Genomic DNA, 21,200 nt, shown 5'->3' on the forward strand with positions numbered 1-21,200 from the left:
AGAGATTGAGCCTAATCTCAACCTAACCTACAGTCCTCATTAAGGTGACAACCCTGGGACTTAGTCTTTGAGTTTAAGAGCTCCATGTTTCCTCTGATCCTATCCACAACTCAACCAGTAGAAGTTAATGCCTGTCAGTACATCAGCAGTAGCAGCAAGGTAGATCTGCAAGCGTCTGCGTACTAGCCCTATGTTTTAGGAGATCTTGTGTTCTTTATACCAACAGCGCCATGTCTAGCACTAATGAAACCAACCACTCATAGTGCCTATTACAAAAGCAATTGGACTCACTACACTAGACACTACGGGGCATTTTTGAAGAGACAACTGTATTCTAGAAAATATTGTGCTGTCTGTCAACCTTCTGCTACTCTTCTAGCTTACCCATCCCGTTGCAGGGCTAGGGTCTCCAGCCACGCTCTGTGTAGCTCAAGTGTCCTGGCATAGTGGTGGTGATTCTTGCAGATACTAGCCACTACACTAGGCTTAGACTTAGGCCAGCAATAGGGGTTTATTAAAGCTGTCCTCCATAGCTGTGGTCTTCTGTGAACACCAGCTCCCAAAGATGCAGCAGGCAAGAACAAACTGTAGTCCTGATTTTCAGAATTGGCAATACTTGCCCTACACAAAACATAGAGCCACGCAGCAGTTGGTGACCAGTTACTGGACCTAGAAAAGTAGACCCGTCAAAAATGAGATCTTGCTGAAATCAACCCTGTCCCTTCTGAGTCTTTGACAGGGTTATTTTGGCAACATCTCGTCTGTGACAATTCCATGTGGGCTGAGGTACCTACACTACATGCAGCAAGTGACAATTGATCAGGAATAGGCAGTTCCATGCCAAACATGTGGGGGTGGGAATGCAGGAGTTGGGCTTGGTTTTTGGCTTGGTGGGTGGGTGGGTTTGTTTTTTTTATTGCCTCTGGGGCAGGGGGAAGAAGAGTCAGGGCTCCACATCAGGTGGATCTAATCACACAGTGTTGGGGTCTTGTTTTGAAATGGGATTAGCTTGAGCTTTTTTTTTTTTTCTTTGGTTTCAGAGTAAGAGCCGTGTTAGTCTGTATTCGTAAAAAGAAAAGGAGTACTTGTGGCACCTTAGAGACTAACCAGTTTATTTGAGCATGAGCTGTAGCTCACGAAAGCTCATGCTCAAATAAACTGGTTAGTCTCTAAGGTGCCACAAGTACTCCTTTTCTTTTTTTTTTTTTTTTTTTTTTTTTTGGCTTAATTTGAAAATCAGGGTGCTTATTTACTGCATAACAGATAGCAACTGTGGTACAGTTGCTACCTTGAACTGGAAAATGTAAATGTCCCTACCTCCTCTGGCCATGGCCTTAGACCTTCAAGGATAAAATCAGTGAGGATACTTCCAAAAAGGCAGCATAGACAGAGAATAGAGCCATCTTCTTGCTAACTTCTATCATTAGATTTAAAGTGAACTTTTCATCAGGCTATTTACACCCCCTTCAAGGCTGAGTAGCTTAGCTGGTTTAAGAAACAACTGAAAAGCAAACTTCCTCACAATTGCATAATTAACGTGAGGGCCCTCTCCTCTGGGGCTGGACAGTAGCTTAACCCTAGTGTCAGATATCACTATACTAGCATCTAAGGTGACTGTATTCTCTACAGCTGCTGCTTTCCTAGATGTGCAAAATTGCTAGGATCTCTAGTGCTATGGAACGGAACACTTACTACACATCTTCCCCCCTCCAGCCCCCCCAAAATTCTGTGCTTTCTCTGTTAGAATTTAATGGGATAAATTGTCTGAACTTGTGATTTTTTTTTTCTCTGCATGAATAACTGTAACTATCTCACTGCTTCCTACTTTCCTCCCCCACATAATCCTTTAGGCTAACTATAGCTACCTTAGGATGAGAACAGTGCCTGTTCCTCTTGCTGTTTGAGGATCTTTTGTTGGAATGCCTGAGTATTCCTGTCACCTAACCCTACTCCATTTCTCATGTTTGTATATCAAGGGAAGCTCAAGTAATAGCAGTGAGGAAGCACTGTTAGAGGGCTGCTGGCAGAATCTGAGGGGGCTTCCAGTGAGGATTTCTCCCCCTTCCACTCCCCACAGTACCTCTCTAGGTAAATCTCCTTCCTTGCTCTAAGAACTCCATTAGGAGGCCTAGTCCTGTATATAGTTCTCTATATTGCCTACACTGTGCAAGGGGCAGGGGCAGTGAGTTGTTTGGGCCCATGGTGCCCAGGCTCCAGAAAATTCAGGGCCTGGGAGGGCCCAGCTTCACCAATGTTGAGGGCAGGCCTCACCTGCCACCCCTGTGTGCCTCACCTGGAGCATCCCTGCCTGCTGTGGGCAGCTGCCCCCTGCAGCTCTGTGGTGCGCTCCCTCTCTGGCTGCTGCCAGCTACGAGGGAGCAGCACTGGGGACTATCTGAGGTGGCTGCTGCGCCTGACTGCAGGGGATTATCCTGGCTACACCTCCTGAGCAGCAGCCGTGGAGGGCTTGGATGAGTGTTGTGCTGGGGAGGGGCCCTTGTCCCTCCCCAGTACTTGCTGCTGCCAGGGGGATAGAGGGCTGGGGGGATTCTCCTCTCTGGCCCCCAGCCCCAGGGCAGCCTGCTTTCTGCATCCCAAATCCCTCATCCTTGGCCCAGCCCTGCAACCTAACTCTCTGTCCCAGGCCAGAGCCTGCATGCAGCACCCAAAGTCTCTCTCAGAGTCTGCACCCCTCCTGCACCTAAACTCCCTCCCAGAGCCTGAGGCAGGTGCGTGGGGGTGGGACTTGGACCCATTCTGGGCACCACCCAAAATTATGCAGAGCTGCTGCCCCTGGCAAGGGGTGCGAAGAGATGCCAGGGAGCAAAGACGGTTTTCAAAGCTCTGCTATCTCACTTAGCGTATGACTTGAAATAGCATGGTGGAAAGGAAACTAATGCTAGTTTCATATAGCCAAATTTCAATTGCAGTGTATGCATTACGCTTGCAAAGAGGACTATTATACAGATGATGACCAGACCTAGCCCTGCTAGTGTTCTTGGTACCTGAAAGTAACCATCTCTAAAAGCAGCCTATCCTCTGCTCTTCTACTGGTGTAGTGTCAAACCCAACGCCAGCTCGGGAACCAACACAGCCCTTGCTTCCCTCTAGGCAGTCTGTCCATGTAAACTACAGCTCTGCCTCCAGTTGTACGGAAGCTACGTAAACAGGCCCAGCCAGTTCTGTTGGCCAAAGCACTTGGCCGTAGGAGTCGAGGCCATTCTAGTACTGTAAAAGGCGTAAAAGCTGCCCAATACTTTCCTTCCCCTCCCCTGCTGCCATGGGTAGAGGAAGGAAAGCATGGGGCAGCTGAAGAGGCTGGCAGCCTCTAAGTGATTCTCATAGTACCTGGTCAAAACCAATCTCCATGGCTTCCAAGCAGGCTTACTGTGTGTGTGAATGGATGAGTTCATTGCTGGGTTTTCTTTGTACAGTACCCAAGCAATCAGTACTGTCTAACACGACAGTCCCTAGCAGGGCTGCTTTGGATGTGGGTGGGGAAGGAGTGGTGCCCACACTGGCACGAATTACAGGATTACACAACCGCCATATGTGGCTTACTCGGGGGGAGTGTGAACACAGCTGCAGCCCCCCAGGGACTGTTCTAAGGAGCAACCATGGAACATATTCTTTTTCTGGAAGAAGCGGGTGGGCCCCTCTGCCTGCACTGTGGCTCATATACCCCTGTGCTGAAGAAACAACTAAATTGTCCTGGGCCTTTTCCCCAGGGGGAAATAAACCAGCACACTTTAGGAGACCGCACCTCAGGCAAAAGGAAATGCATGGGGAGCAATGAAAGCTCACAATCTCCTTTTGTTTCCCCTTTAGCTTTTGTCCCCTACTACAGCATGAATCCAGCCCAATGTCCATCTCCAAAACTGCAAATGCATATCTTGTAAACAGCTGCACAGCTAGTGCAGGAGTTCTCTAATCCCCTTCACTACTGCCCTTACTAGTAAAGCTGCATTTCCTGGAGCTCAGTGGTTTTCAGCCTTTTTTCACGGGTAGACCCCTCAACATTTTCAAAGGGAGGTGACTGAAATTCACCCTGTGGTCTGGGGACTCCTACCATATAAGTCTTAGACTGAAAACTGAATGGGATTTAACTATCAATGTTGCATGTGCTCAGCACAGCATTTCATGTGGCGTGAGAAAGAGCACGAAACTGTGGGCATCTGTAGTAATGACAACACTTCCAGGTTTTGACCTGTAGGCGGAGCTATTCACATACCTTTGGTTAATCAGAAAACCAGAATGCCTTTTCGGGGATCTGAAACTGTTCCTAGTCACCTTTCCTGGACCCCTTAGACATAGTCTGCAGTCTCCCAGGGGTCCGTGGACCCCAGGTTGAAAACTGCAGCTCCATCTGATTAATAAGTAGTACAGACACTCTAGGAACCAGCTGTGCAAGTAACCAAGTACCCTCAGTGCCTGATAAAGCCAGTAACTGCTAAGGGGTGGCAGCAAGTTGCAGGACCTGTCCCTTGGTGAAGAACATCATGGGAGCAGCCAGGCACGTAATTCATTTCTGTAGGGAAGTGGCCTGGACAATGAGTGCACTATTAGCAGGGGAATTAAACTAAGCCTATCTGGACTCATTGGTTTCTGAATAAAAGTGAGGCACTAGAAGTTGTGTGTTTTCAAAGCTACTTTTTAGGAAGATGGATATTTGAAGGATTTTTAGAGCAGCGTTGTTCCTACCACTGCAATTAAAGGTCTGTTGGCATTTCCTTACAAATCCTTTTTCTTTTTCTTTTTCTTCTTGGGGAACAAATACGACATTCAAAGCTAGGATAGAGAGAGAGGCCCAGATCCTGAAAGGTATTTAGGTGCCTAACTCCCATTTCTTTCAATGGGAATTACCTTTGAGGTTTTGGGCCATCCTACCTTGCGAAAGAGATGCCAGCCTTAACTTTGAATTTTCCTCCACTCTTTGTTTTAGTTTTGGAGCAGAGATATACCTTGTCCAACTGGTGTTGGAGCTGCTTTATGGAGTTCACTATCAAAATGTGCCTGCATTGTCTTCCCTGTGAAATTTTGAAACAAGAACCTTTGTGATTTCTCCCATGCTGCCCCTCACACCTGGGAGGAGCTCCCCATCAACATCACAAATTCACCTCATTATTCACCTTCAATCCCTCCTCAAAGTCTCCTTTCCTGTGATGCCTACAAAAGACTTGACAACACGTAGGCCGCTGGAGTGCTGAGACCACTGCCCACCATGCTGAGCAATCCTGTTTCCTAGTTTCCTTGTATTCACCTGTCTGATTGTTTGTGCCCTTCTGTTGTCTCCTGTCTTATACTTAGGCTGTCAGCTTTCTGGGGCAGGAGCTGTCTTTTGGTTCTGTTTGTACAGTGCTTAGCACAATGGGGTCCCGGTCCCTGATGAGGGCTCCAAGGCACGATGGTAATACAAATAAATAATAATTGTAGAACTGGGACTGCATTCAATATTGGTCTAGTGGTCAGCGGAGGTAACTAGATAACAGGACGCTGGATACCTCTGTGGCTCTGCCACTGACTTGTGGCCCAGTCCTTCAAGTAAAGGACTTGAATTCATGTGCTAGCTCTTCTCTTCGCTTCCTGTGTGACCTTAGCATTAATCACTCTGTAACATAGATCCCTGTCTGTATAAATGGGGATAATAATCCGTCCTTTCTGCCACCCTTCTTCTGTGTTGTCTCTTTAGATTGTGAAGTCTTTGGGGCAGGACTGTCTCTCAGTGCATTCAATAGCACCTAGCACAAAGGGGCCCTGATCACGGGGGGATGGAGGAGTGGGGGGGGCAAAGTGCTACTATAAAGCAAATCCTAATTAAGTCGCTTTGGCCAAATCACTTGATCTCTTTGTGTCTCACTTTTCCCCATCAATAGCATAGGGTTCAACAATGTGTTTCTAGGCCTTTCCATCATACAGATTAATACTGACGACAACCATTCCTCTACTTCCCCGAGGGTTGGGAGGATTCATTCACATTGGTAACAGTTATGGCAAACTAGATACTGGGCAAACTGTCCCTCCCGAACAGAACTACCCTGGCAATGAAGATTTCCCGGGGGGGCTACTGAGGATAGTTCCCAAGCGTGGGGTGACCTACAAACCCCACGGCTGAGCACCAGGCTGTTTTAGTGGGCAGAAGAGCCCAGCAATGCCAAGTGTTCTCCTTGGTAAGGGGCAAAGGGCTCGGGGAGCTTAAGGCTGCCGCACAAAGCATTTGTCTGTTTCTAGCTCATCAGCTGTTTTGCCCCATCTTCTAGCGGAGGGAGAAAGGCGGTGGAAGAGCAGGGTGAAAGGAAAAATGGATACCAAAAATCATCTTAAAAGTGAAGGGAAACAGAAAATTGTACAAAGGGGCATACAATCCCCTTGAAAGAGGAGCTTTGTCCCTAAGCCGCCCACTCCTCACTGATTGCGGCACAGAACAGGGCCAGGTGCAAACCATCAGCCTCAGAGTCAGCTGCTAGCAGGTGATGAGGAAGCATCCCAGGTGTTTTCCAAGAGCTGCTGGTGTGCTGGGGCTGCAGCCCCTCCTATATAACCCCTGTAGCTGAGTAGGAGGTGAGTTGTTCTGGTGCCTTCATGTGGGTGGCTTGACTCTCAGCCATGAGGTTGCCTGTATTACAGCTAGGCTGGTCTTTTTACAGCATGTGGTAAGTGTGGGGTGGGTTGGTTAGGGCCCTGTATAGGGAAGGTTCTGTTTGCTGTGCTGGCTTCTGAGCATCTTCTCTCTTGTTTGCAGGCTGCTTCTTTTACTAGGTTGCCTTATAGTGCCCTTGACAGCTGGTGTTACTAGTTCCATGGCTCTAGACTTCCCAGGTAACCAGGACATTCCCCTGATTGTGGTTGGAGGGGGGTGGGGTGGGGGTGGACTTGTCTTGAGGCTGATAGGATAGTTTTACTGACCCTGGGGTGATACTCCTCTCCATTTGCTGGAGTGAGTGGGTTTTAGCATACTAACAGCCTGTATGCTGTCTACTATCCTGTGTTGCAAGGAGTTGATATCAGACTGCTCACTTCCTCTTGTAGGGACGGTGTCTTGTCACACTGACAAAATGTTGATTGGGTTTCCCAGAGAGCTTGGAAGCAACTTCTGGCAGGTCCATGTAGTTGGTAGGTATTGCTGCATGTTTAGCTAGGTTCTCAAGGCAACTTCTAGCAGCATAGCTGACCAGCTTACTCTTTCTAGATGCAAGTGGTGAAGAGATTGTAGACTGTGACTACACGGTGGATCATGAGAGGCTGACTCTAACTGCTCTGTATGTGAACTGCACCAGACTAGAGGTAAAACTGTCCCTCTGCCTTGGGAACATGCTCACTTGACAGAGGGTCTAAAGTGACACCCACTAAGTGACCCAACACTGTAGTTGGGTATGTAATGTACCATCTCTCTTTCCTGGAAGACTCCTTCTCTCCAGAGCACCCACTGAGGTGGTGCTTCCATAGAATAATGACTAATCGAATGGCTCCCAACAAATCAAATTCCTTCCTTTGAGTAACAATGCAAATACAGAGCCACTTTTAAAAACTAACCCTGCCTCTTCTATAGACAGCAACTTCAGCTGAAGCAAATTCTCAACTTGAACATGTGGCCTCTGAGGGCTGGCTCTAATTGCTGATCTGAGGCAACCTCTAGTAATGTGAAACTGTGCCACTGCCTTATTCTGACCAGTGTGTTCTCTTGCTCTAGCATGACCAACACCAGCTGAGACTAGAGCTGCTGGTGCCCAACAAAACCATTGCAAGGGACAAGAACGTAACCTACAGTATTGGCTGTGATTCTCTTCAAGCAGATGAAGTCATCCCTACTATTTTTACAGGAGCTACAAACTGTACTGAAGACTTCATGGCAGTAAGTGGGGCAGTTTGAGAATCCCTTGGAAAGGGAACTGCTCTCAGCTGTAGAGGAGTCCGACACCTCAATGGCATCTCAGTCAAATCTTAAAGATGTGTCTGTAGACTCTCTTTGGGTGGTGGGAGTAAGGAAACAAGACTGACTAGCAGGATGATAAGTGGATTTTCCCCTTCCTGATCTCTGGGAAGACTCAGATTAAAGACTAGCCTTCTTAGTTGTAAAAACTCTAGCTAGTTACCTTTACCACCTCCGTGTACTTCTAAGGGCTTCCCTGGCTAGGCTTGGCACAGCTTACTGAATTATGTAGACCCCTCTTTTGGCTAACGGTCAGTAGCTGTCAACCTGGGCACAGGTGCACTAAACTACAGGGGGAGAAGAGCATTTGCTGCTTCCCCACCTTGTCCCTCCAGAAACAAGCCAGGCCTCTAGCCACTGCAGCACTCTTCCTCAGACTCCCTGAAAGCTTCCATTCCTCTAATCGGTTAGAGGCTCCTTGTTCCATTCACCATGGAAAGCTTGCTTGGTATCCTCTTCTCTTTGAACAGTGTTCTTTGCAGTCAGCTGCTGTCCTGTTCTCTTTCAGGTTGTATTTCCAAGACTCCTTCCCAGTTTTGCTGATGAACACATGGTATGAAACTTTGGTCAAAATGGGGGCTGGGTGTGCAATGTAAAATGCCTCTAAAGTAGAACCGCTGCATGTAGAAACTGCCACTTTGGTGATGGTTGCTAAACTGGACCCTTCAGTATCTCTCTAGTGTTGGTTAGCCAAGCTGCCACACACAGCAGCCTTAACGCTTCTTAAAGATAAGAACAATAACCCCCTGGCTCGGTAATGAAAAACCTTATGCCTGACTGACCAGAAGTCTCAAATTGCAGACTACAGAATCTCAGATGGCCTGGATACTGTCCATAGATGATGGAACACGAACACACAGGCTAAGCCTTAGGCAAGCCATGCAGCAAGGGTATACATTCCTAGCTGACAGCAACAACCTAATCTTCCAGGTTTCTTTTGGTGCAACTGGAGTCACCTCTTACAAGGTAGGTGCACAAGACTGTCTAGAGGCCAAAAGGCAAAACTTGCCATAGGCAAATTGTCATAACTATAAAGGGAAGGGTAAACCCCTTTGAAATCCCTCCTGGCCAGGGGAAAGCTCCTCTCATCTGTAAAGGGTTAAGAAGCTAAAGGTAACCTCGCTGGCATCTGACCAAACTGACCAATGAGGAGACAAGATACTTTCAAAAGCTGGGAGGAGGGAGAGAAACAAAGGGTCTGTGTGTCTGTCTATATTCTGTCTTTGCCAGGGATAGACCAGGAATGGAGTCTTAGAACTTTTAGTAAGTAAGCTAGCTAGGTACGTGTTAGATTATGATTTCTTTAAATGGCTGAGAATAGAACTGTGCTGAATAGAATAACTATTTCTGTCTGTATCTTTTTTGTAACTTAAGGTTTTGCCTAGAGGGGTTCTCTGTTTTGAATCTAATTACCCTGTAAGGTATCTACCATCCTGATTTTACAGGGGGGATTTCTTTATTTCTATTGACTTCTATTTTTATTAAAAGTCGTCTTGTAAGAAAACTGAATGCTTTTTTCATTGTTCTCAGATCCAAGGGTTTGGGTCTGTGGTCACCTATGCAAATTGGTGAGGCTTTTTATCCAACATTTCCCAGGAAAGGGGGGGTGCAAGTGTTGGGAGGATTGTTCATTGTTCTTAGGATCCAAGGGTCTGGGTCTGTAGTCACCTAGTGAAATTGGTGAGGCTTTTTACCAAACCTTGTCCAGGAAGTGGGGTGCAAGGTTTTGGGAAGTATTTTGGGGGGAAAGACATGTCCAAACAGCTCTTCCCCAGTAACCAGTATTAGTTTGGTGGCGGCGGCCAATCCAAGGACAAAGGGTGGAATATTTTGTACCTTGGGGAAGTTTTGACCTAAGCTGGTAAAGATAAGCTTAGGAGGTTTTTCATGCAGGTCCCCACATCTGTACCCTAGAGTTCAGAGTGGGGGAGGAACCTTGACACCAAATGATGGTGTCTATAAATAGAAACCGTGAGAAGTCTCAGACTTCTGAGGCTCACTAGTCTGAGCTATTGGGGCAGTCTGATTAGTCTGACTCTACATGCAGTCCATGAGGGCATCTGGAAATGGGAGTGTGAGAGCTACCAGCCTACTGAAACAGCTGCAGCTTGACTTCTGGCCATGACTCCATGTGGTGCATGAGGGCCTAGAATGGAGCTTGTACACGCTTCCCAAGAACTCCTGTGTGTAGGAGTAATGTGAAACGGCTAGGGTGTAACTCCAGTGGCTAACATGCCCTGCAAGACTTCTCATAATCTCTGCAGTCTCTTCAGAACTAGAGCCTGGCTCACTGAATCCTAATCTACTTCTTTTATACCTGGCACTGGGAACTGCACTGTGAATAACCTGCTGTTCTCAACCGTTTCTATCCTCTGCAGCAAGACAACCAGATGCTATATACTGTGGCACTCAAGCTTTCATATGGGCCTCCTGACCAGCGGCTAACTGTAGAATCAAGAATGATCTGTGCACCAGGTAAAACTTCCTCTCTTCACAGAGGAAGCTGGTCCCTCCTCTGACCCGAGAGGGACTTGTACCTTAAAATGTCTCTGGAAACTAACAGAGCTATTCTTGCAGGTCCAGCAACCTGTAACTCCACACACATGACTGTTGCCATCCCAGCTTTCCCAGGGATCCTCTCTGCTGTGAGTATAGACAACAGAAACATTCCCATGACCCAACTCCAAGCAAATGGAATTGCTCTGGACACGAGAAGGGGCGTGAAGCTGCACATCAACAAAAGAATCCTGAAGTCCAGAGTAAGCTCCCTACAAACTAGTAATCTCTCCTTTAGGAAAGGTCACAATTGCCATTCATTCTTCTTGAAATGAAGTGCAGACTACAGATGGAGTAGAGAAGGATTTAGTTACAGATGCCTCCATCAGACTGATTGTCTGGTCAGTGCCTTGGTATTGACTCCCTCAGACCTTCTCATGCCACCACTCGGCAGCTGTATGTATTGTGACCCCTCCCCTCCCCCACAACCACCTCAGTCTTCCTAAGCATAACCTCTAATACAGCTAGAACTGTCTCCATTATGGCAACCTCCTTCCTGACACCCCCACAAGCCCCAGCGCTCTCCAGATAGTACATCTAGATATCTTCTTTGCAGACCATTCTAGCAAGGTCTGTCAACAAACTACCCCTTGCTACCTCATCAAATTCAGGCTGCTTGTTCTAGTATCCACAGTCCTGATCCTTCCCTTGTCTTGTCATGCCAGTAGCTCAACCCCTGGGCTTGCCTGGACAGGTGTCATGTCTGCTACTCCTAATCCTGAAGCACCCTCCTGAAATTCTCCAGAAGGATATAGATCATGCCTAATGGATGGGATGAGAGGCAAGGACAAGAGGAAGCTAGCCTAATAGGCTTAGATATGAAGGGGGAGGGAATACCATGCTGTGTTGCTGCTGATAATGTCCGTTTGGGGTCAGAATGGTTCTGTGGACAGAACATAGCGTGCTGCAATCTGATGCCCCTAAGTAAGCGTGAGTTCCAGTTGAAAGAAAATGGGCCACATGCTGACTCTCTGTAAGGTCAAAAGTACACTTGAATGGCTCACTTGGAAGGTCCACCTAGGTCTAACATGCATCGTTCCATGAACAGACACTTCAGTTTCAGTCAGTTACTGATATTAAACTCTCCAAATCCCTATTACTTGACCCAGGAGATGGATTAGAATGGCAGATAAGTATCCTTCTGAGACACTAATATTCCTAGCTAGATTAGTCCCATCTAAATGACTGATTCAGAGGCCAAGCCTTAACTTGTCCTGCAAGGGGACAGTACTGCTACAAACTGTCATGGCCTCCCTCTCTTCCAGCTGTATGAGGAGAGCTGCTTCGGACTTCAGTCATACATGGCATCTCTAAGATTAGCTTTCAACTTCCATGGAGAAATGGTGTCAATGGTGACTTATCCAGAGTGTCCCTGTGACCAACATGCACCAATAGGTGAGACGGTCTGCTTTTTCTGGGAACTCTTTCTGTAGTAGTGCAGCTTTAGCTGTCCCTGAAGTGCTGATCAACATTTGCAGTGTTGCAACTCAGTGGCTCCATGAAATGAATTTCCTTAATGCAGGAGACTGAGTAAACCCTCAGCACATTACACTATGAATCTGGAGGGTCCCTCTTTGATGGGAACACTTAGCCATAGGTTGAGCTCTGCTACAAGTGCAGATATGTCTGGTGCAAACTCCTAGTAGCTGGCAAGCGCAACTTCCGATGTAGGGGCTCTCTGCACCTTTGTCTTGGAGCCCATTTAGTTGCGGTCGTGTTTCCTGGGTCATATATAGACGTCCTTACTAGCAAAGGAAGGGCTGTTTCTTGGGTTGACATTTGGGTGACCTGGACATGACCTAGTGCTTGGTGATGGGAGGCTTCACACAGTCTGATCACCTAACTCCTCCTCTGAGAATCCACGTAGTAATGACAGCTCCCTTTTCATGGAGGTGGCAGAAGGCACAACCAATCACAACTCCATCTGAGGACTTTCCCCCCATTTTGCAGCCAGTCAGCAGCTGCTGGAGGGCTGTTTGTTCTGCCCTGCTCCTCCCCTTAAGGGAGTATAAGGATTGGCTCTGGTGCAGTGACACCCAGCCCTTGTTTACCTGCTCTACGGAGTAGGTGGTAGACTAGAACCAGACACCCGGTTCCCCTGCCTGAGCTGGTTAGGGCAGGCTAATGGGTAGACTCCAGCCTACCCTCCAATCTGATTCATCCTCCTAGAGCACTGCTTTGTGAGCAGCTTATGGGTCCTTGAGCTTCTGGGCATGAGCTGTTGCAGGATCCTTGCCCTCCAGATTATGCTCTATAAAATGGAGACCAGGGACAACCCAGTAGGTGCAGAAAAATTCCTGGGGTCATCAGGGCCCCTGCACACACAGCTCAGCTAAAACACTGGGTGTAGTTCCTCACTGAGCTGAGGCAGGAGCTGCCATAGCCCCATGTCCTGGAGTCCCCTACAGCAACCCATCCCAATTCCTTGAATGTTTCAGCTGCTGTGTGCACTCAGGATGGCTACATGGACTTTGAAGTACAGAGTGACAGGACAAAACCAGCCCTGGACTTGGATACCATCAGGCTAAGAGATCCTACATGCAAACCAGTCTTCAAGTCTCCCTCAAATGACATGGTTCGGTTTCACGTCCCACTGAACAGGTGTGGGACAAGGCAGAGGGTAAGTGTCAGGACAGTGACTGCTAAAGGCGCTCCAGTGGCAGGGCAGTCACTAAGACTCCTGTATCCCCTGTAGTTTGAAGGCGAGAGGACGACTTATGAGAATGAAGTGCGTGCCTTGTGGGCAGATCAACCGCCACGCAGGATTTCTAGGGACAGTGAATTCAGGTCAGTCCACAACTCTGCTGGTGACAGCCCATCGCAACACTAAGCAAAGTGACTGACTGGCAAATAGCCAGCTAACCTGATGCTGTGCATTCTGTCCTTCAGGCTGACCGTAGTGTGCACCTACAAAAGTGGTGATGCGTCCCTGAGCATAAGGATAAGCAGTCTCCCTCCTCCAGTTTCTTCAATAAACCAGGGTCCTCTCTCCTTGATCCTGCTGATCTATCCAGGTAAAGCTTGCATCTAGCCGCAAATGGTGTCCAGGGCAGAAATGAAGTGATTCCCTCCATAGTCAAGGGAGCTCTTCGGTCCCTACTATCCAGAGCAGTAGACCCAGAGACCTTTTGATATCCGGGGGTGGCATGATTCCATCACGGCTGGTCTGTGACCTAGACCTGGCAGGCTAGGTTTTAATAGAGCCTCTTGCTATGGGGGAATCCAATAGGGATGTTGGGTTTAGGAGGCTTTTTCTCTCCCTGTGCAAGGAGTTCACCTAAAGCACCCACTAGCTGTGTCCTTCTATGCACCTACAGTACCAGACTTCTTACATAGCTGGCTGCTTCATCTCTCTAGATTGAGATTCCGACCTATTGTGAACTGGGCTGTCAACTCTGCCGTACTTGGTTTTTTCAGATGACTCCTACATGCAGCCCTACAGTGACGACCAGTACCCTATTGTGAAATATCTGCGGCAACCAATCTTCTTGGAAGTGCAAGTTCTGAACCGCAATGACCCCAACATCCGACTGGTACTGGATGACTGTTGGGCAACAACATCGCAAGATCCAAGCTCTCTGCCCCGGTGGAACGTTGTTGTGGATGGGTAGGTATATTCCAACTCCTGTAGGAACACAGGTGAGGCTGGCCTGCTCAAGTGTTTCCCTGAAATGCTATGCAAAGGCTTGTTGGAGCTGTGAGCGCCATGTTCCTCACATGGATGTAGGAGCAAAGGGTTGCTGTCTGGCTATGATCTGACCACAAAGTGTAGGTCGCTCTAGCCTTAGGTCAAGCTAGACATTTGAGAGTGCACGTGCTCAAGGACTACAGTGTGTAAATGCCAACTGTCACTCTAATGGCTCAAACTGAGTGACTCAAAACCTCAATGAATTGCTGTCCTAATGCAGGCTTCCAAGCTCTGGCAGATCTCTAGGGAACAGTATTGAGGGTCTCTTGGGTCATGGACTAAATATTAAACTGGAATGTAAATGATGGAAACCTTCCAAGTCTCTTCTTGCCTGAGGTCAGTTGAAATCTCTCTGAAAAGCTGCCTTTCTACATGATCTCCTGTAGGTGTGACTATGAACTAGATAACTACAGAACCGCATTTCATCCAGTGGGCCTAGCAGTCAGCTATCCCAACTATCGCCAGAGATTTGAAGTGAAGACCTTCGCCTTTGTAGCGGGTGACAAGGCTCTCACTAGCCTAGTAAGTGCAGTCCCTCTAGCACTAGCTAAAGGCTCGGGCTTCCTGTGCTCCAAATGTCTCTCCCTTATCTTTGCTGTAGGTGTACTTCCACTGCAGTGCTCTTCTCTGTGACGGACTTCATCCAGACTCCCCTCTGTGTTCAACACGATGTCCTCCCTCAGCCAGAAACAAACGAGGTAGGATTTAATCGCTGCTGGCAACTAGAATGTCACGTAAACATGCTGTCCTACCACAGCAGAATAATGTAGGTGTGGAAGGGAACTTGCTAGGTTTCCTAGTCTCCTGCACTCAACCAGGACTAAGTACTATCTAGCCCAGCTCTACTTTCCTTTAACAACCACCAGTGACCAATTCTGCAAACCATCTAGGTAAATTGGTTCCAGTGCCTGCCTACCCTTGCAGTTAGACATTAGGAGAGAAACCTTTCCTAACCTAAACATCCCTTGCTGTGATTGAAGCCCCTGATTGGATCACCTTCTTTATAAGGAGAATCAGCACTGTTATCAGTGGGAAGTCTTCAAGCATGTCAAAGTAAGGTACTGCTCAGTTGTCTTTTCTGGACTAAAGAACCCACTTTTCCACCTTCTTGTAGACCATGTTTTCTAGACGTTGAAGCATTCCTATCGATGGTCTCTGGACAGAACTGGAATATATAGTAAACTAACTGGCTATTTGTGGGTTTCCAGACTCCAGTTAGTCAGAATTATGTGGTGACTAATCTCTTGCAGATGTTGTTGTGATGCAAGCAGAGAACTCCGGTGTAGCAAGCTTACCTGGTGCTGTTCGCTTTGTAGCAGACGAATGGCCTTCAACCCAAGGTACGGAACAAATGCCCTCTCCTTGACCTAACTGAGGCATGTTGTTGCCAAGCCAAGTTATGGCATAATCTGGCCACTAATTTGTGGTTCTACCTTTTTTCCTCCCTACAGAAGAAACTCCACTGAGAGAAGGAGCATGGACCACTGTAGTAGCAGCAGCTACTGTGGTCCTTGGCCTGATGGTCACTGCACTGGTGTCAGTGGCTCTCTTTAAAAATCTGAAGAGGACAAAAGCTGTAATGGGAAAGTGATATGCTAAATGACTTGTGACAAAATAAACTGCTGGATGCACTAGTTCATGGTGGACTCTCTCCTTTATTTCAGAAGTGGCTACTTCTGATATCTAGCTTCTAGTTTCCAACAGAAGCCAGTGAGACTTGGCTCATCTCTAAAGCCCAGACAAACCAACCAGCCAATCCCATGGTACAAAATGTTAACTCAATAGTAACTGTGCTAGCCTGACAACTGTCCTAATTCATTGTTTAACTGTCATAAGTACCTATTCTACTATACAGCTGCTCCTTATTGTTCAGTTAATGTGGTAGGGTGAAGGCACTTGTATTGTTGCTGGTATTTTAGAGCCCTTATTCTGTAGATACACCAAGGAGAGATTGAGCCTAATCTCAACCTAACCTACAGTCATCATTAAGGTGACAACCCTGGGTGCTTGGTCTTTGAGTTTAAGAGCTCCATGTTTCCTCTGATCCTATCCACGACTCAACCAGTAGAAGTTAATGCCTGTCAGTACATCAGCAGTAGCAGCAAGGTAGATCCGCAAGAGTCTGCGTACTAGACCTATGTTTTAGGAGATCTTTTGTTCTTTATACCAACAGCACCATGTCTAGCACTAATGAAACTAACCACTCATAGTGCCTATTACAAAAGCAATTGGACTCACTACACTAGACACTATGGGGCATTTTTGAAGAGACAACTGTATTGCTGTCTGTCAACCTTCTGCTACTCTTCTAGCTTACCCATCCAGTTGCAGGGCTAGGGTCTCCAGCCACGCTCTGTGTAGCTCAAGTGTCCTGGCATAGTGGTGGTGACCCTTGCAGATACTAGGCTTAAACTTGGGCCAGCAATAGGGGTTTCATAAAGCGGTCCTCCATAGCTGTGGTCTTCTGTGAATACCAGCTCCCAGAGATGCAGCAGGCAAGAACAAACTGTAGTCCTGATTTTCAGAATTGGCAATACTTGCCCTACACAAAACATAGAGCCACGCAGCAGTTGGTGACTAGTAACTAGACCTAGAAAAGTAGACTTGTCCAAAACAAGATCTTGCTAAAATCAACCCTGTCCCTTCTGAGTCTTTGACAGGGTTATTTTGGCAACATCTCTTCTCTGCCATAGTCTCTGACAATTCCATGTGGGCTGAGGTACCTACACTACATGCAGCAAGTGACAATTGATCAGGAATAGGCAGTTCCATGCCAAAGGTGTGGGGGTGGGAATGCAGGAGTTGGGCTTGGTTTTTGGCTTGGTGGGTGGGTGGGTTTGTTTTTTTTATTGCCTCTGGGGCAGGGGGAAGAAGAGTCAGGGCTCCACACCAGGTGCATCTAATCATAGTGTTGGGGTTCTTGTTTTGAAATGGGATTAGCTTGAAGTTTTTTTGGCTTACTTAGAAAATCAGGGTGCTTATTTACTGCATAACATATAGCAACTGTAGCATAGTTGCTACCTTTAACTGGAAAATGTCCCTACCTACTCTGGCCATGGCCTTAGACCTTCAAGCATAAGATCAGTGAGGATACTTCCAAAAAGGCAGGGTAGACAGAGAATAGAGCCATCTTCTTACTAACTGCTATCATTAGATTTAAAGTGAACTCTTCATCAGGCTATTTACACCCCCTTCAAGGCTGAGTAACTTGCCTGGCTGACAAAAGGCTTAGATGGTTTCAGAAACAACTGAAAAGCAAACTTCCTCACAATTGCATAATTAACGTGAGGGCCCTCTCTTCTGGGGCTGGACAGTAGCTTAACCCTAGTGTCAGATATCACTATACTAGCATCTGTAGTGACTGTATTCTCTACAGCTGCTACTTTCCTAGATGTGCAGAATTAGGATCTCTAGTGCCATGGAACTGAACACTTACTACACATCTTCCCCCCCCTCCCAAAATTCTGTGCTTTCTCTCTTAAGTTAGAATTTAATGGGATAAATTGTCTGAACTTGTGATTTTTTTTTCTCTGCATGAATAACTGTAAATATCTCACTGCTTCCTAATTTCCTCCCCTACATAATCCTTTAGGCTAACTATAGCTACCTTAGGATGAGAGCAGTGCTCGTTTCTTTTGCTGTTTGAGGATCTTTTGTTGGAATGCCTGAGTATTCCTGTCACCTAACCCTACTCCATTTCTCATGTTTGTATATCAAGGGAAGCTCAAGTAATAGCAGTGAGGAAGCACTGTTAGAGGGCTGCTGGCAGAATCTGAGGGGGCTTCCAGTGAGGATTTCTCCCCCTTCCACTCCCCACGGTACCTCTCTAGGTAAATCACCTTCCTTGCTCTAAGAACTCCATTAGGAGGCCTAGTCCTGTATATAGTTCTCTGTATTGCCTACACTGTGCAAGGGGCAGGGGTAGTGAGCTGCACCTGATTGTGGGGGATTATCCTGGCTGGACCTTCTGAGCAGCAGCCGCGGAGGGCTTGGATGAGTGTTGTGCTGGGGAGGGGCCCTCCTCCCTCCCCAGTACTTGCTGCTGCCAGGGGGGTAGAGGGCTGGGGGGATTCTCCTCTCTGGCCCCCAGCCCCAGGGCAGCCTGCTTTCTGCATCCCAAATCCCTCATCCTTGGCCCAGCCCTGCACCCTAACCCTCTGTCCCAGGCCAGAGCCTGCAAGCAGCACCCAAAGTCTCTCTCAGAGTCTGCACCCCTCCTGCATCTAAACTCCCTCCCAGAGTCTGAGGCAGGTGTGTGGGGGTGGGACTTGGACCCATTCTGGGCACCACCCAAAATTATGCAGAGCTGCTGCCCCTGGCAAGGGGTGCGAAGAGATGCCAGGGAGCAAACACGGTTTTCAAAGCTCTGCTATCTCACTTAGCGTATGACTTGAAATAGCATGGTGGAAAGGAGACTAATGCTAGTCTCACATAGCCAAATTTCAATGGCAGTGCATGCATTTCGCTTGCAAAGAGGACTATTAAACAGATAATGACCAGACCTAGCCCTGCTAGTGCTCTTGGTATATGAAAGTAACTGCCTCTAAAAGCAGCATATCCTCTGCTTTTCTACTGGTGTAGTGTCAAACTGAACGGGATTTAACTATCAATGTTGCACATGCTCAGCACAGCATTTGATGTGGCGTGAGAAAGAGCACGAAACTGTGGGCATCTGTAGTAATGACAACACTTCCAGGTTTTGACTTGTAGGCAAATACACACACATTCACATACTTTTGGTTAATCAGAAAACCAGAATGCCTTTTCGGGGATCTGAAACTGTTCCTAGTCACCTTTCCTGGACCCCTTAGACATAGTCTGCAGTCTCCCAGGGGTCCGTGGACCCCAGGTTGAAAACTGCAGCTCCATCTGATTAATAAGTAGTACAGACACTCTAGGAACCAGCTGTGCAAGTAACCAAGTACCCTCAGTGCCTGATAAAGCCAGTAACTGCTAAGGAGCGGCAGCAAGTTGCAGGACCTGTCCCTTGGTGAAGAACATCATGGGAGCAGCCAGGCACATAATTCATTTCTGTAGGGAAGTGGCCTGGACAATGAGTGCACTATTAGCAGGGGAATTAAACTAAGCCTATCTGGACTCATTGGTTTCTGAATAAAAGTGAGGCACTAGAAGTTGTGTGTTTTCAAAGCTACTTTTTAGGAAGATGGATATTTGAAGGATTTTTAGAGCAGCGTTGTTCCTACCACTGCAATTAAAGGTCTGTTGGCATTTCCTTACAAATCCTTTTTCTTTTTCTTCTTGGGGAACAAATACGACATTCAAAGCTAGGATAGAGAGAGAGGCCCAGATCCTGAAAGGTATTTAGGTGCCTAACTCCCATTTCTTTCAATGGGAATTACCTTTGAGGTTTTGGGCCATCCTACCTTGCGAAAGAGATGCCAGCCTTAACTTTGAATTTTCCTCCACTCTTTGTTTTAGTTTTGGAGCAGAGATATACCTTGTCCAACTGGTGTTGGAGCTGCTTTATGGAGTTCACTATCAAAATGTGCCTGCATTGTCTTCCCTGTGAAATTTTGAAACAAGAACCTTTGTGATTTCTCCCATGCTGCCCCTCACACCTGGGAGGAGCTCCCCATCAACATCACAAATTCACCTCATTATTCACCTTCAATCCCTCCTCAAAGTCTCCTTTCCTGTGATGCCTACAAAAGACTTGACAACACGTAGGCCGCTGGAGTGCTGAGACCACTGCCCACCATGCTGAGCAATCCTGTTTCCTAGTTTCCTTGTATTCACCTGTCTGATTGTTTGTGCCCTTCTGTTGTCTCCTGTCTTATACTTAGGCTGTCAGCTTTCTGGGGCAGGAGCTGTCTTTTGGCTCTGTTTGTACAGCGCTTAGCACAATGGGGTCCCGGTCCCTGATGAGGGCTCCAAGGCATGATGGTAATACAAATAAATAATAATTGTAGATCTGGGACTGCATTCAATATTGGTCTAGTGGTCAGCGGAGGTAACTAGATAACGGGACCCTGGATACCTCTGTGGCTCTGCCACTGACTTGTGGCCCAGTCCTTCAAGTAAAGGACCTGAATTCATGTGCTAGCTCTTCTCTTCGCTTTCTGAGTGACCTTAGCATTAATCACTCTGTAACATAGATCCCTGTCTGTATAAATGGGGATAATAATCCGTCCTTTCTGCCACCCTTCTTCTGTGTTGTCTCTTTAGATTGTGAAGTCTTTGGGGCAGGACTGTCTCTCAGTGCATTCAATAGCACCTAGCACAAAGGGGCCCTGATCACGGGGGGATGGAGGAGTGGGGGGGCAAAGTGCTACTATAAAGCAAATCCTAATTAAGTCGCTTTGGCCAAATCACTTGATCTCTTTGTGTCTCACTTTTCCCCATCAATAGAATAGGGTTCAACAATGTGTTTCTAGGCCTTTCCATCATACAGATTAATACTGACGACAACCATTCCTCTACTTCCCCGAGGGTTGGGAGGATTCATTCACATTGGTAACAGTTATGGCAAACTAGATATTGGGCAAACTGTTCCTCCTGAACAGAACTACCCTGGCAATGAAGATTTCCCGGGCGGGGGCTACTGAGGATAGTTCCCAAGCGTGGGGTGACCTACAAACCCCACGGCTGAGCACCAGGCTGTTTTAGTGGGCAGAAGAGCCCAGCAATGCCAAGTGTTCTCCTTGGTAAGGGGCAAAGGGCTCGGGGAGCTTAAGGCTGCCACACAAAGCATTTGTCTGTTTCTAGCTCATCAGCTATTTTGCCCCATCTTCCAGCGGAGGGAGAAAGGCGGTGGAAGAGCAGGGTGAAAGGAAAAATGGATACCAAAAATCATCTTAAAAGTGAAGGGAAACAGAAAATTGTACAAAGGGGCATACAATCCCCTTGAAAGAGGAGCTTTAACTCTAAGCCACCCCCTCCTCACTGATTGAGGCACAGAACAGGGCCAGGTGCAAACCATCAGCCTCAGAGTCAGCTGCTAGCAGGTGATGAGGAAGCATCCCAGGTGTTTTCCAAGAGCTGTTGGTGTGCTGGGGCTGCAGCCCCTCC

The 21,200-nt window shown here is 47.3% G+C and overlaps 1 protein-coding gene across 2 annotated transcripts; it reads left to right on the plus strand.

The window, feature by feature from the left end:
• The first annotated feature begins 6,555 nt into the window (after positions 1-6,555).
• LOC119567284 (zona pellucida sperm-binding protein 2-like) lies at positions 6,556-15,808 on the plus strand. Of its 2 annotated transcripts, XM_043524448.1 has the most exons (18): positions 6,556-6,650; positions 6,740-6,816; positions 7,027-7,110; positions 7,187-7,281; positions 7,688-7,849; positions 8,436-8,480; positions 8,729-8,893; positions 10,306-10,402; positions 10,505-10,686; positions 11,749-11,878; positions 12,922-13,103; positions 13,179-13,270; positions 13,373-13,497; positions 13,901-14,090; positions 14,558-14,693; positions 14,773-14,869; positions 15,422-15,511; positions 15,623-15,808. In XM_043524448.1, the coding sequence occupies exons 1-18, from the start codon at positions 6,604-6,606 to the stop codon at positions 15,760-15,762; spliced, it is 2,136 nt and encodes a 711-aa protein (XP_043380383.1). In that variant the 5' UTR covers positions 6,556-6,603; the 3' UTR covers positions 15,763-15,808. The 2 variants fall into 2 exon arrangements, with proteins under 2 accessions (XP_043380383.1, XP_043380384.1); XM_043524449.1 differs by lacking the exon at positions 7,027-7,110.
• The last annotated feature ends 5,392 nt before the right edge of the window (positions 15,809-21,200 follow it).

Source organism: Chelonia mydas, chromosome 10 (genome assembly GCF_015237465.2).
Source record: "Chelonia mydas isolate rCheMyd1 chromosome 10, rCheMyd1.pri.v2, whole genome shotgun sequence".
Taxonomy (NCBI): domain Eukaryota; kingdom Metazoa; phylum Chordata; order Testudines; family Cheloniidae; genus Chelonia; species Chelonia mydas.